General features: G+C 34.8%; 1 protein-coding gene across 1 annotated transcript in view; it reads right to left on the bottom strand.

The window, feature by feature from the left end:
* The window catches only part of LOC135963120 (alanine--tRNA ligase, cytoplasmic-like), a 64,642-nt gene extending 48,305 nt beyond the window's left edge, over positions 1-16,337 (bottom strand). The window contains exons 1-2 of the mRNA XM_065514890.1: positions 16,206-16,337; positions 15,033-16,029 (exon numbers count right to left, since the gene is read on the bottom strand). Of these exons, the coding sequence (XP_065370962.1) occupies positions 15,033-16,021 (989 nt within the window). The 5' untranslated portion in view covers positions 16,022-16,029; positions 16,206-16,337. The remainder of the gene's footprint in view (positions 1-15,032; positions 16,030-16,205) is intronic.
* Between the last annotated feature and the right edge of the window lie 244 nt (positions 16,338-16,581).

Below are 16,581 nucleotides of genomic sequence, written 5' to 3'. Positions count from 1 at the left end.
TGATGAAATCATCAGTAAGAAACCTGAAACGTTTGCAGCAGCGTACGAAATTGCGCACAATATTGAACTTACACACACCACGACGACAGAAATCAACCCATCTACATCAGAACAGTCTCATGAAGAGGAGATACATAGACTGCATCCCTCACTGGTGGATTATAAACGAAATTCTGCTAAAGGTAAGACCACTTCGCACTTTGCACAGTGCTCGGGATGTGGTGGTAGACATCCAAGGAATGATTGTAAATTTAGACAAGCCAAGTGTTATCGGTGTGGAAAGGTAGGACATATTTCAAAAATGTGTCGAAGTAAAACACATCGCATATCAGAATCAGAGGGAGAATATCCAACCGACAGGGTGCAAAAACTCAATAAAATTGAGATTGTTAACTTGATAGGATTAAATGAAAGAAAGTTAATAACCACACTTGTTGTTGTTGTTGTAACAGTTCGACTGTACCTGATTGTTCTTTCCTGAAATTATAAGAGTGAATATTTTAATTATTTGTGTTGATGTCAGTAGGTGGAAGTGGGAGCTGGAGAAACTGCGCCACCTCAGTTGGTCTTAACCACAGGTCTATGGGGCGCAAATTTGTAGACCTGGTGGGACAATTAAATAAATGTATTGTATCGTGAGGACTTTGATGACAGGCGGGGCAACGGTTTAAAGTGCCAGGAACGATACGTTCTCAGTAGCAGTTGAGGAAACTGCACCAACCGGCTCTTAATTGTGCTAATATAGTTCTTGTATGCCTTGGTAATTGTCTCTCACAATCCGATATCGCAGGGGGGTGTTCATTTAGGACTCTGTTGCATGCGTAGCCATTAATGGCTTCAGTAACCGCCGTTTGATGCAACAATTTCCGAGCACTTGCAATAGACAATCTGTCGACGTCCGATGGTATGACGTCTTGGATGTCGCTGCGAAAGTGTCGAAAGTCCATCCGGATGTGTCGGGGAATAGGATCCTGCATCAGAATCTGATGGTTGGGGTGACTCGGCAGATGGCATGCCAACAGGAACTGTCTAGTCAACAACACATTATGTTGTCTGACCGACAGTAACCTGGTCTCCTCATGTAGATGATCCACATTCGTCATCTTGACACAACCGGTTGCGATCCGGAGAGCATTATTTTGGGCCGTTTGTAAACCTCGCCATTGGGTGTCACTGAGGAAAGAGGTCCATACTGGGGCAGCATAGTTGAGAAGAGAGCGACCAATTGCCTTGTATGTCGCTACAATCGTCTCTTTGTTCATGCCCCAAGAGGTGCCAGCTAGAGCTTTAAGGACCTTGTTCCTATTTTTAACCTTTTGGTTGATGTAGGTTGCGTGCCTTGAAAAGTGAAGGAGGCTGTCGAAGACTACCCCTAAAATTTTCGGGTTTTGAACCGTGGGGATAGTTCGACCTTCGACTGAAATGTTGAGCGCCGTCCTTACTTCTTTAGTCCAAGAGGTGAAAAGGGACACCGAGGATTTCGGAGCAGATAACCTGAGTTTGCGTTCCTGAAAAAAGTCTGTTATGGTGGCCAGGTATCGGGTGATTTTGGCACTTATGTCGTCGATGTTGACACCTGATGAAATTATAGTGCAATCATCTGCATACGACACCATAGAGACATTGTGGCACGCCCATCTTTATCTTACGGTATTTTGATTTCTGGCCTCTGAACTCGACAAACGCATGTCTTCCACATAGATAGTTGGCTATCCAGCGTTTGACATCATTTGGGAGTGTGGAGTTCATGATGTCATTAATCAGTATCGAGTGATCGACCGTATCGAATGCCTTGGATAAATCCAGTGCGGCGACGATGGTACGTTGACACGGTCGTTGCTGATTGAGGCCATTGGCGATCTGGGAGGTTATCTGAGTTAGATCCGTTGTTGTGCTATGCGCTTCCCTGAATCCATGTTGATGTGTGGCGAGCGGGAAATGCTCTTTCAGGGTGGGTAATAGTAGGGATTCTAAAATCTTTGCTATTGGTGACAATAAGGAGATGGGGCGGTATGATTCTCCTAGGGTAGCTGATTTTTCCGGTTTTAGAATTGGGATAACTCGAGCCACTTGTAGATGGTTATGCTGTGAAGATGGAACTGGACACTGGCTCTCCCTGTTCTATAATGAGTATAAATTCGATACGAAAAATTAAGCCTTTTTGTAAACTGCAAGCAACAGACAGACAATTTACAAGCTATTCTGGCCACAAAGTAAATTGTATGGGTCGCCTTCCTGTCAATGTATGTATTGGAAACACCCTCTGCAGGCTTAACTTATACATCGTAGACGGCAAGTTCGACACCCTAATGGGCAGAGAGTGGATAACAAATTTTGCAAAAGAAATCGACTTTGTTAAAATATTTACAACATCCAACCAGGTGAACAGCATTACAACAACATCTCCGGAAATGACCTCACAACAGCAAGAGCAACTGAATCGGTTACTTGATGAATTTAAAAATATATTTAGCAAAGTTGCAGGTAAACTAAGAGGACCACCATCAAACATACACCTTAAGCCAGATGCCACCCCGATTTTTGCAAGGGCACGTGAGGTTCCGTTGGCACTCAGAGAAGCTTATATAAAAGAAATTGATAAGAAAATAACAGCTGGCCTATACAAAAGAGTTGAGTACTCCGAATGGGCTTCAACAACGCATGTTGTGACAAAAAAAGGTGGAGGCATTCGCATAACAGGTAATTATAAGCCGACAGTGAATCCACGTATAATCATTGATGAACACCCAATTCCAAAAATAGAGGATCTACTGAACAGAATACGAGGTTCAACGATTTTTTGCCATCTTGATGTGCCGGACGCGTACTCACACTTGACAATAGACGACGAATTCGCACATGTACTCACGCTAAATACACCAACTCATGGACTAATCCGGCCAACTAGGGCAGTTTACGGCGCTGCTAACATTCCTGCAATCTTGCAGAGGCGCATGGAAAATTTGTTAAAGGACATACCAAACGTCCTATGTTTTTTGATGATATTCTCGTGTATGCGGATAACTTCCAACATATGATTTTAAGTCTTCGATCAATACTGGACAAAATGAAGGAAGAGGGGCTTCGTTTAAATCGAGAAAAGTGTGTGTTTGCTACCCCAACGGTAGAATTTTTGGGCCATAAAATTGACCGGTATGGCATCCATAAATCCAACAAACATATTGAAGCCATTCAAAATTCGCCAAAGCCTACAACACCTGAAGAGCTTCAACTGTTCTTAGGCAAAGCTACCTATTATAATGCGTTTATACCTAACTTAGCTACAACATCAAGGCCACTAAGAGATATGTTACTTCAAAAAGAATTCATATGGAATATAAATGCGGATGAGGCGTATACTAAAATTAAAGACATACTTATATCACCACAGGTTTTAATCCCATACGACCCTACCCTTCCTCTAATATTGGCCACCGACGCAAGCAAATACGGACTTGGGGCGGTATTGTCGCATAAACTTGAAAATGGCCTGGAGAGACCAATTGCCTACGCAAGCCGCACTATGACTGAAACAGAGACAAGATACCCACAAATTGATAAAGAGGCGTTGGCGATCGTGTGGGCTGTAAAAAAGTTTTTCAAGTATGTATATGCCAGATGCATTAAACACATTCAAGACAGCAGGCTACACGACTACACGAACACAAATTCTGCTGGTTACAGTTGTAGTCGTGTGGCAGCTACTGAATTATTTTAAAGACGACAGCTACAAAGTAAACAGCTGATTTATAATTCAGTGGTGCCACTTTAATAAAAAATAATCGTACAAAATTCCAAAGTAATTAAGATTGAAACAATTATTTTGAGTAAAAATATATATATGGTTATAATTAATTATGTACCTGTTATTAATTTATTTCAATAAGGTTATCAGAAACTTCTCTTAATTAAGTAAAAAAATATATTTTTTTTAAGCACTAATTTGATTTACATTTGTTTATTATATTAGCAACACTATTTCTGTTTTGTAGCTGACAAAAATAGAAATTAGCCTAATTCGGCTACATCGGCATGAGTAGTCGTGTGGCCGTGTAGCTGTGCTGTCGTTAAAATAATCGTCTCCATATAAACGTGTGCATTTTATTTTTGACAGATTGAAGTTGGTAGCCTGCTGTCTTGAATGTGTTTAATGCTAGACACTTTACATTAATAACGGATCATAAACCGTTATCACAAATTTTGCACCCCGAAAAAGGTTTGTCTGCGTTGTGCGTAAGTCGAATGGCAAACTACTCAGATTTCTTAAGCAACTTTAACTATGACGTCATGTATAAGCCAACCAAGGCAAATACCAATGCTGATTTTTGTTCAAGAATACCTCAAAGAGTACATAACATATCTAGTATAAATCCTAACGAAGAAGAATTCGACGCATTTGACAATTTTATTATTGGCCAGGTGAACCAACTACCAATTAGAGCGGAAGCTATTGCCCGGGAAACTAGAAAAGATATTACTTTGGGCAAGATCGTTCAAACCTTAGAAGCAGGTCGAAGTCTTAAAAACGCTGGATATAAGTCACCTGAAGAAAACTACACACTCTCTGCTGGATGTTTAGTCTTCGAACATAGAATCGTAATACCGAGTAAACTGCGTGAGAAAATCTTAAATGACTTGCATGCGGCACACCTTGGCATTGTGAAAATGAAGGGTCTGTCCTGTAGTGTCCGACAATGGGACCAACTTTTCATCCGCTGAATTTTGTAACTTTTTGAAAGTAAGTGGGGTGGTATATCATAAGCAAACGGCACCGTACCACCCGGCGACTAACGGAAGGCAGAAAGAAGCGTCCAAACCATAAAAAATGCCCTTAAAGCTATGGGCTCGACGAAGTCTTCTATCCAAAGCAACATTAATAAGTTTTTACGGCAGTACAGAAATGCACCGCATGCTGCAACTGGCCAACCACCATCAATACTGTTTTTGGGACGACTACTGCGCTCACGGTTAAACTTGGTTCGACCAGATAGCACTACCAGCAAAATGAATGAAAAACAATATATCGATTTCAACCCAAACTTTCGAACATTCGAACCTAACCAACCAGTATATTTTTTGTCCGGTAACCCAGAATGGAAAAATGGCTGCCGGGTGTTATTAGAACCCGCATAGGCGATCTCCACTACCAAATAGAATTCAGGAACAAACTCTTTAAAAGACACGTTGATCAAATTCGAGGCTCAAGTGGTGACAAAAAGCGAAAGAGGGGTGATGAATGTGGAAATAAACCAACCACTATGTTGGCAACGCACGGTGACTCTGCGCTATCAAACCCTCAATCAACGAATGGTGATAATGACGCTTTCATGAACATCGAATTTGCTACAAGTACCCCAAACAGTAGAGAACCGTCAACTATGCTGCGAACAAGGTCATCTGAGGGTGCGACTGTGATAGAGGCTGAAGTCGTGGAGGCGGAGGATATTGAACCACAGGAACCCAAACACATGGTACCTCCAGCAGCAAACTTCTCAACTACAAGCAGCAGTGAATCAAACGACACAACCAATGACCCAATAGCAGCACCAAGACGTTCGGCCAGACAAAGAAAACCAAGGGTATTGTTCTCTCCTTAGGCAGGGGAAGAAATGTTGTGTATGCGTATGATATAACCCGTCAGTATTATACTATTACTAAACATATGGCAACTCCTTATCGACATTTGCTGTCAATACTTTTTTTTTATTTTAACTTTACTTTGAATTACTTCTTTTTATACACGCTTATAACCTAATAAAAATGAATTTATTGAATTAATAAAATATAACTTTAATTTCGAAAATATAAAATCCATGCAAACATTTCAAAATATGTCAACCATGTTACCAACGAATAGAAGAAAAGGCTGAGGAAAAAGGATCACAAAAATTGTGCCCAATTTGTCGTGCCATTATCAAGGATGGCACATTTATATATTGTTAATTAAACATTTCTTAACTAAACTTAATTTTTTGTTGGAAAGTTGTATAAACATTTCGATTTGTTAACTGAATTGAACTTATTTTTTTTTAAAAAACTTTGAAACATTTCCGTTTGTTAATTGAACTTTCTTTTTTTTTGTCAAATAAAATAAATAATTTATGCAAACAAAAAATTTTCTATGATGCAATAATGCCATAATGGCTTTATTTCACTACCTCGGTGGTAATAAAGCCATATGGTCTTATTTCTCAACGCAATGTGCAATAAGGCCATATGGCCTTATTTCACGGCACCGCTAAAATAACAAGCATAATTTGGTGGCAAACAATATTAAAGGACCCGTTATCGGTTTACTCGCTAGAATCTAGTGAAATACTTCCAGCAAAGTTGCATAAAAAAGGAAGCAACAATATATTCTAACGTTGTTAAAAAATAGTATAATACGTTTAATGTAGTTAGTCGTGTTAACTGGTCGTCTTACGTAACACATGAAATCACTTCCGATGATATTAAATTCGGATTCGTCGCTAAATAGGACAGTCGTCCATTTGTTTTCTGACCAATTTAAATGCTCCATACCAAACTTCAAACGTTTCTTTTGATTACGTTTTGATATAAACGGTTTTTTGCGCGTAGGGAAAACGTCAATGAAGCATGCAGGATGCAACGTAATGGTATGGGAGTTGTTTTTCAGCTGCTGGAGTTGGCCCATCGCTCAGAATTAATGAAATAATGGATGGATTTATCTATAGAGACATCTTGGAAAGAGTAATGCTTCCAAATTTGAGGATAATATGCCTCTTCCATGAGTTATTCAGTACGATAACAACCCCAAGCACTCTTCACATGTTGTTAAATCGAGGTTAGAGTTTCAGTAATGGAATGGCCACCACAATTACCGGATATAAATCCCATTGAGAACTTTTGGGAAATCGTTAATCAAAGAATCGACCCCGAAAATTGCACTAATTCAGATATTATGTTTCAAGGATTGGTAGATGCTTGGAACGCTATTCCTGCAAAATTTATTGCCAATATGATAGCTTCACTGCCTTGCCGATGTAAGGCCGTCATTGAAAATATAGGATTAGCCACCAAATATTAAGTTTTATAGACATAAATGTTTTAGAAGCAATTAGTTGCATATGTTTTGGCCATTGAAATATCAACCCATACGTAGATTTTTTAATTTTTTTTTCTTTTCAATGCAAAAAAATTCTGAATTAAATTTCATATTCTCATTTTTAAAGCATTAATAAAAAAATATTATAAGCAAATGAATATTTTTGTTTACCTTTAAAACTAGTTTAAACAACTTTTGTAAAATTCTGATGCTAGTTGCATATGTTTTGACCACCACTGTATATCGTTAATTAGAATATTATTCCATTTCAGATAAATTAAGAAAGATGTGTCGGTTCTACGACGAGTTACACAATATGACCCCTTTCACACTAGACAATATAGGTTAAGGGTTAGAGAAGAAAATGTTGCATGCTGTTTTGTTGTTGGGCAAGATACTTGCGCAACTAAATTGCCTAGTGTGAAAGGGCAAAAACATCCGAATTCCCATTTGAAATTTTTTGTGCGGTTTGAACCAATATTGGTCTTAATAGCACTCCAGTTGGTGAAAGTACACTGGATGAGCAAATAAATTTTTGTGGGCTTGGAGGCATTGAAGATTACTGCTCTACTCCAGTTATTCAATGCCTGCAGGACGAATCTACTTATAGATTACCGTCGTGAGCAAATAATAATTGTCTCCTTTATTACAGGACACTGTTTAATCGCTTCTACAATACTTATTGTAGAAGCTGTCATAATGAATAAGAGGAAGAGACGGTGTATCACCTTTTCTGCCAATGCCCGGCTCTGACAAACATGAGGGAACGCATCCTCGGACTTCCATTCCTATCATTCTTGGACGAGCTATCAAGGATGAATCTCAGACGAATGTACTCCTTCATCCGGGAATCTGGTTGGTTTCATTTGGAGTCAACGGAAGTATTGTAATACCCTGCTGTCTACCCCTTGGGTATTACAATGGGATCAGATTTGAATAGACCCAAGTGAGCTGCTTTGAGGAGCAGCTGCCCATGGAACCTAACCTAACATACAACCATCATCTTCATGTCCTCAACCATTAGCTGTAAACACAGATGTTACCATAATTGATGAATCTGTCGCTATAAACCCACCATCGTCACATAAATATGTCTGTAAAATCCATTTTATCAATAGCATTTTTCACCAAAAAGTTTATAATTTATCATTTTCAGATTTTTTAGGCATTTTTTAAATTTAATTTTTTTATTTCAATTTGGCGGAATAACAAAAAACAGCTGTTTAAATTAATTTACAATAGGCATAAAAAAGCTGCTCACACTTTGCCGTCAAAATAAGTAGTAAATATAAAAGTGTGTTAAATATACAATTATGAGTGAAAACCGCTACAATGACTTGCAATTCATTGTATAATAATGGTAGATTTGTTGTTAAAAAAGTATGTAAATCTTTTTCCATTTTGATAACAGGGGGTTATGATTACTATAGTGCGTACGGATTTTAAGTGACCACTTCTTTATATGATAAAAAAAAACCAACAACATTAATGTGTATGAACATTAATGAGCGCAATGAGCATTGGACATTTTTTATTTCTCACTATTCACATACGTATATGTACTTTAAAGAAAAAAATCAGTGTATTCATTTATGTCTGCTTAAAATTCCAAAAATTCTTAGCTTCTCATTTTCGAATGTGAACATAAAAAAAAATTTAAATTTCATTCATGACAATTTATCATGAATAAAATTTAAAAAAAATTTATTTTCGCAAATGCATTCTTCTGAACCCTGGCTATAATTCTTAAACTAAGAGAGAGCGGGCAAACATTTTAACGTTCTAAAATTGAGATTGATAGCTCATAAAAATTATTCAAATGCAAGCTGTTTTGATTATCTTGATTTATACCATCATTTTAATGCATTCAATTAAGGGTGAATTATTTTTAAATTAATTAATATTAATTTGATAAAAATCGTGGATATGTCTGTTAGAGTTGTGTAGCTCATGAATGACCTAGTTCAATTGAGCTATTCACTCAACTGAGCGAAGTGAATCATTCATCATACTGAGCGTTTTCAGCTCAGCACTGAGCGTATTCAACTGAGCGGTTTTGTTTTATGCTCATGTTTCTTTCAGTACTCATGAAAGAGCTGCACAAGCACATTCATTTGTCATCTTCAATGTTTCACATGTTTCACTTTACTCGTCAATTCTGTAACATTCTTTCGCTCACTGACATTGAAAAGTGTGTGAGTATTGTGTCCTACAAAAATAAAACGATCATTCGAATGTAGGTTTGTTATGTATGTATATGATCGTATGCTGCCGCGTATATATTTTTGTTTCAAGAATTATTAGAGTTATTCAAATTGTTTTTGTTTTCATGAAGGAATGTTTATATGTGTGCCATTGAATGTGAATTTATTTATGGTATGGTGATGTAGAATGAAATAAAGAAAGAGTATTGCTACAGTTTGTAAGTAAATTTCATAAAAAAATAATGAAAAAGGGAAATACATAATTGTTATTGTTAAAATAATAATTGTAATTGAAAGTATGTAATTAGTAAAAAATACTATTTCAAAAATACATTAGTGGGATTATATCTAACAAAACACATAATTAGAAAAATACAAAGTACTGATATTCTTAATTAAATTAGCAATATTATTTCAATCACTTTTTTTAGCAAATATATATATTATGCACTTTTTTACTATACTGTTACATCAACAGAACATTTGTCTGCTGCCATGAGCGACCTATCGTGGGGTTTTCGCTGTTTTTTGGAATGACAGTTTAGAATTTCTGAATTTAAGGAATAAGATTTATAACATATTATTCCTTAAATTCAGAAATTCTATTTATATATTGTTATATCATAAAATAATTAAGTTAATGTTGAAAATATACAAATTGTATCACAAAACTATTTATCTTTTGTATTTTTAGTGGAAATTTTGTTGATCATATACACATCTGCTCAAAATAATAGATACACCAAAATTTATTTTTTAAAAACGAAAAAAAATAATGGTATATTGTAAAATTATAAAAAAAATTCAGTCGATTTTTATTTATAGTTAAAAGGAGAGTAAAAAACAAAAACAAAATATTTCATAATTAATAATAAATATTATAAAGTAAATTAAATTTTTTTTTTTTTTTTTTTTTTTTTTATTTATTTATTTTCATTTATTTAGAATCAAGCCCTTAGGGCCAAATATGATTCATATTCCACTCAGAAAAAATTAATTACATAAAATTAAAAAATTTATACATAGTAAGAATAGAAATTAAATACAAAAATTTTTTTAAAAAAATATAATAATCAATAAAAAAAAAAATTGTAATATAAAGTATAATAATTATATACATTATACCATAGCAGTATTAGGTAATATGCAAAGGGGAGAAAAATAAAAAAAAAATAGAAGCAAAGAAGCAAATTTACAAACTTTGTTCAAAATATTGTTTCAGTCTACGCTTAAATGTTTGATTCGAAAAAGAAAAAAATTTTAATTTTATGGGAAGAGGATTCCACACCCGTAAGACTCTCACGTGAAGTGATCTTTCATAAATGGAAGAGGCTATACGGTGACACACTATCTGTGGGTTTCTACTAGATCGCGAAAATTGGAAACTATCTACAATATACCTCGGACAAGTCATCATAATAGTTTTACGGAATAGTAACAGTATTCTTAATTTAATGAAATCTTCAAATGTAAACCCAATAAAATCCATAACATAGGGAGAGACATGAGTTCTAATTCTCAATCGGTAAATAAATCTGATAATACGATTAAATGTAAGTTGGATTCTCCTCAAGAATGTACTGTTGGTGCCTGAATATATCTCCAAGGCATACATCAATTGTGACATTAGGAGAGCATTTGCAACATTCCTCCTAATACGAAATGGAAGGTACAGATCAAGTGAATATAATCTTCTTAAATTTCGAAAAATTTGGTGCTCATAATAATAGATACTTTTTTAAAAATTCTTATTAAACAAAAGCTAATAAATTTTATCTTAAAAAAATGAGTTTATTATTAAAGTAAAGCTAGTATCCAGTATATCCACCTTTGTTTTGTAAAACTTTCTCCACTCTTCTGGGCATACTGGATATCAAGTTCTGACACTTCTCCAATGGAATCTCGTACCATATTTTTTGCGTTTTCTCCCATAAATCGTCTTTATTTTTGAAAACTTCCTTCGAAAGCCTTATCTTTATCTTTTATCAGGGGATTGGCTGGGCCAGCTTAAAACAGGTACGTTATTCTCCAAGAACCAGTTTTTAACTAATCTTGAACTATGTTTTGGGTCGTTGTCCTGCTGGAATGTCCATATTAATGGCATATTTTCCGATGCATATGGAAGCATTACGTTTTCCAATATGTCTCTATACCCACTAGCATTCATGGTATCTTCTATTCGGAATATCGGACCAACACCATTCCATGAAAAGCAACCCCAAACCATTATGTTTCCCCCGCCATGTTTTACCGTCTTTTTTGTAAATTTAACGTGGAATTCTTTTCCTTTGGTCGGCGTACATTTCTTTGGCAGTCGTTTCCAAACAAATTTATTTTTGTTTCGTCGCTCCATAAAATATTTCTCCATTTTTTTTCGCCTTCACACCCGGACCTTTGTAAGTGCTCTTTAGCAAATTCTAATCTTGTCTTGATATTTTTTTGGCGCATTAGTGGCACTTTTCTGGCAATTCTTCCCGGCAATTTAGCTTGTAAAAGACGACGACGAACTGTTTGTGGACTGATTTCGTTACATAGCTCCGCAGAAATAGCTTTCGATGATATGAAAGGGTCTTTTTTAACCATAAGGACGATCCGCCTATCTGTTTCTGGACTGGTTTTCTTTGGTCTACCGCGAGTTTCTCTTTTTTGTTTTTTAGATAAAGCATTTTGGACAAAATGTAAAGATCTTCCTATGCTCTTTGCTATTTCCCGTAATGATTTTCCTTGATTTCTCATCGTTTGAACAATTTTTTTCTCATCTTCGGTACAATGATGATTTCGTCCCATTTACTTCAAAAGAGTCCTATTTTTTATAAAATTGTTGCTAAAATTTAAATTATACTTACTGTTTCACGTAAATAGGAACAAAAAATTGCACAAAAAAAAAATTGTATATAAACAAATTACAAATTACTGATGTGTATCTATTTTTATGAGCAAATAATTTTTTGTAATTCAAATAAATTCGTTTTTAAAAATCAACATGAAAACAAATAGTTGCCAGATTTTTGACTGACATGACATTGCCAGATAGAAATTTTAATAATATGATGTATTCTTAACGCTTGCGAGGAAATTTTCAATGTTACCGCCATTTAAATTTTTTCCAATTAGGTGTATCTATTATTTTGAGCAGATGTGTATATATAAGTTGTAAAAGTCAGGTAAAAAATATATATTTTGCCAATTGATAACTAACATTATGTAAATGGGAAAACACCCAAAAAATTTTGGTTTAGTTGTTGTCACATTTTTATTTTGGATCACAATTATCAGATCATCAAAATATTTTTCCTTTTTCAAATTCCAGTTAATATCTTGAGTTTTTTGGTAATTTTATTATTTTTTGGTAAAAGAATACCTTATAGTTAGTGAATGTTCTGCTTTTTTTAGAAATAATAAAAAATTAACATTTTTTTCCGCAAAAATATCTATTAGTTTAAATAAAATACAATTTTATTTTTTAAAAATTTAATCAATTATTTCACGCATAAATCTCTAATTGTCAAAAGACTGTGTGTTTTTACAACTAACAACAGAAATAATTGATTTAATTCACTACAAGCAATTCTCAAAATGAAATGGTCATTCATTTGACCTAGTTCATTTCAGTGAGCTGAGCTGAAAAGAGCGGTCACTTCACTGAGCTAATAAACCCAACTCTAATGTCTGTCAAAATATTTCGGATAAGTCTATTTAAGCATCTTAACCCATTAAAAACCAAGACCATTTAAAATGAAAAATTTTTAAATTCATTTATTTATTTAAACTAAAATACGGTAAAAGAACATAGAAAATTAAAAAAAATTAAAAAAAAATTTTAGGAAACATGTTTTTGGGGCTGTACCTGAATGGGTACAATGGCGTAAAGTGTATGCTATTTTTATAATCTGTGAAAATTTTTAAAACATTACTTTTTGGTATAAATCAAGATCAGCGAAACAGCTTGTATTTTTATAATTTCTTTGGTGTTGATAGCTCTCATAATTAGAAGCACAAAAACGTTAATATTTTTCCCTGCTCTCTCTTAGTTTAAGAGTTATATGAATTTAAAGTCAATACATATAATAGTACATTTCTCATATATTTGGAAAACAAACTGAGCGTTATGGGTATCATTGAACAGTGCTTCACAATACCTTTAATATGATATATAATATGGTACAGTTTATTAATATTGTGAACCAAAAATTCCTTTTTGATTTTATATGACAGTACTTCAGAAAATTTTGATATACAGAAAAAGTGATTTTAGCGAAGCCGGTGTTCAATACACCCCAGTGTTAAAAGTCCCTTCACCCGGCCGAAGGCCGGCAATACAGAAAATGTGAATATTAACAGAAAAAAAATTATGAAAATACAAACTGTTACGCGGATCTTGATTTGTTCCTACTTTTTCAACACAAAGCAATATCGTATTGTTCAGACAACCATCTTATTCTGTTATGACATTCACCCCATCGTAGGGGATTTTTTATCCTTTAAGGAAATTGGTTTCCAGGAGTAGTTGCGACACCAGAAACCAGTGTAATTTGTATATGGGTCTCACTTTGTCAGTAGCATCTAAGTTAGTGTTATCAGACAAATTAACAAAACGAATCTGTTCCGTGATATAATTTCGGAAATTTTGGAGTGCGAGTATCCTCGCAGAGCATCCAATACATATCTTCTTTTGGCATAGAGCGATATTCACTGTAAAGCAAAATACTCAAAATATATTCAAATCTTCTGCGCTGAAGGATACATTGTGCTTATTAGCTTGCGATGCATAAATGCAAGTCTGCTAAATGGTTAAACTAAAAACCTTTTCCCATTCAAGTATGAAATAATATCGAACTCATTGTCCAAAAAAATAGTTTGAGACATTTGAGCATAGCATGGTCTTATTATCCAAATATAATTTGTTTTGCTTGATCTTGAGGGCATTATTTTCTGTCAGAACTTCTCAAGTGGAACATCATCGTCGCTATCACTGTTATCACAAAATACTTATATTTCACCTGGTACATCCGATCTCTAACAATATCGTCAGCAACACCTTCATCTTCATCCATATTACAATCCGAATCTGATAAAATATTAGCTATCAAAATTGTGGTGCTCATATTTTTTCCATAAATCTAGTTTTTAAAACTTTTGCATTAAAAACTTCACGTTTTGATGGTCTGAAATTCTATTTTAGCGTAAGAAAAATCTTAAAAAAAATAATACATATCAAGCCATTGTACCCAATTGGGTACACCGATTTTCCTAATCACACAACTTTGTCCCAAATAATTATTTTTCTTATACATTTTTATAAAATGTACACATAATCACTCCACTTCACAAAATTATAAAAAACTCTTGCTTTCGTAAAACTGTGTTTGCTCCCCGCAGCTCAATTGTTACAAACCTCGCTAATATTCCAAAAAATGATATAGCATTATAAAAACAGGACAAAATATACCTTAAGGGTATTATTTTTTTAAATTTTTTATGTGTGATGTTTAAAAGCACAGTGTGTTGAATGCAAAATCACAAAAAAAGTTGTCAAATTTATCTTGTTAAAAAATTTATGAGTATTTGAATATTGCCTTTTTTCTGTACTCAAGCAGGTACAATGGCTGGGAATGGGTTAAAATTAAGCCAAACAACAGTCAGTGGTGACATGTTCTTGGCTAATCGATAGTAGACAATCTCGACATTACAACTTGCATCTCTGGATAGTTTATTTTATAAATATTAAATAATCTAAAAAAGATTTAAATGTTTTAAATTACCTGACGGCGCGTCTTAATATACGACGCAGCACATAACCACGTCCAGTGTTATCAGGAGTTCCACCATCAGCTAACGCAATGGTTAATGTTCTAGCATGATCAGCCAAAACACGATAGGCCATGTCGATTCCACCAATATCCTGCTCACCTATTTTACCTTTATATGGAGGACAGCCTGTACCAGCTTCTATTGCTTCAAATAACGGCATAAAAATGTCAGTGTCATAGTTTGAACGTTTATCTTGTATAACCGAAACTAGTCGCTCAAATCCCATGCCACAGTCAATGTGTTTCTTAGGTAAAGGTTTTAAACTTCCATCTTGCTCACGATTAAATTGTATAAAAACTAAGTTCCAAATTTCAAGAACGTCCGGATCATCCATATTTACCAGTTCAGGAACACTTCTCCCTCCAATGCGATCGAAATGTAACTCAGAACATGGACCACAAGGTCCAGTCTCTCCCATTTCCCAAAAATTATCTTTCATACTTCCTGGAAGGACATTTTCTGGCTTAAGGCCTAGATCTAACCATAACTGCTTACATTCCAAATCAGGCTCTAATCCACTAACTTGGTCACCGCCGAAATAAGTAACATATAGACGATCTTTGGGAAGTCCTAACCGTTCGGTTAAAAACTCCCAAGCCCAGGTACAAATTTCCTTCTTGAAATAATCCCCAAAGGACCAGTTTCCTAACATTTCAAAAAAAGTGTGATGGTATACATCTTTACCAACATCATCCAAATCGTTATGTTTTCCACCAGCTCGAATACATTTCTGTGTATTGGCCACACGTTTCCACTTAGACATGTCGCTATTGGGGTCTGCAGTTCCCAAAAATATAGGTTTGAACTGGTTCATTCCGGCATTCGCAAAAAGTAATGTGGGATCATCCAGAGGAATGGTGCTAGATGAGTGGACATATATGTGACCTTTTTCCTTAAAAAAGTCAAGGTAGCATTGACGAACTTCAGCAGCAGTCTTCATGTTGGCAACTAGAAAGTTAAACATGACATAAATTAATATTAGATATGTATGCCACGCAGTTTACTACTTTACTTTTATAATCAGAAAATGCTTTATGCAAATGTATAGAACTATAATAACCTCCTTATTTAAGTTTTGAAACTTTTGTATATATTATATATCAATTTTTTTCGCAAAAACTTACTTTTATTAAAATTGTCAAATCTCGTCAAACTTTTCACGTTTTCAATTCGCAACTTTGTGACATTCGTGAAAGTGATGCCAACTATTTATAAACAAAAATAACCCAGCCAGTCTTGCCGGTTTCGGATTTCCGTACCAAATTTTGTTTAGAAATTAAGGGCACCATACACTATCAAAATGCTTGATGTCACTTTCGTGTATGTGTAATTTGATGTACACTTGATTGATGACTCGTCAATCTGCATTTTATTTTTGATTTTGTGGTGTTAACACAAATAGCGGGCATTATATTTAATTTTTATTTGCACTAAAATGTATTTAAAAATGTCAATATCGGATGAAACTATAATTGCAACTATAACGACAACATGTTGAGA

Source organism: Calliphora vicina, unplaced genomic scaffold (genome assembly GCF_958450345.1).
Source record: "Calliphora vicina unplaced genomic scaffold, idCalVici1.1 scaffold_48, whole genome shotgun sequence".
Classification (NCBI taxonomy): Eukaryota; Metazoa; Arthropoda; class Insecta; order Diptera; family Calliphoridae; genus Calliphora; species Calliphora vicina.
The sequence above is the reverse complement of the archived record's forward strand: the minus strand, read 5'-3'. Positions and strand labels throughout refer to the sequence as shown.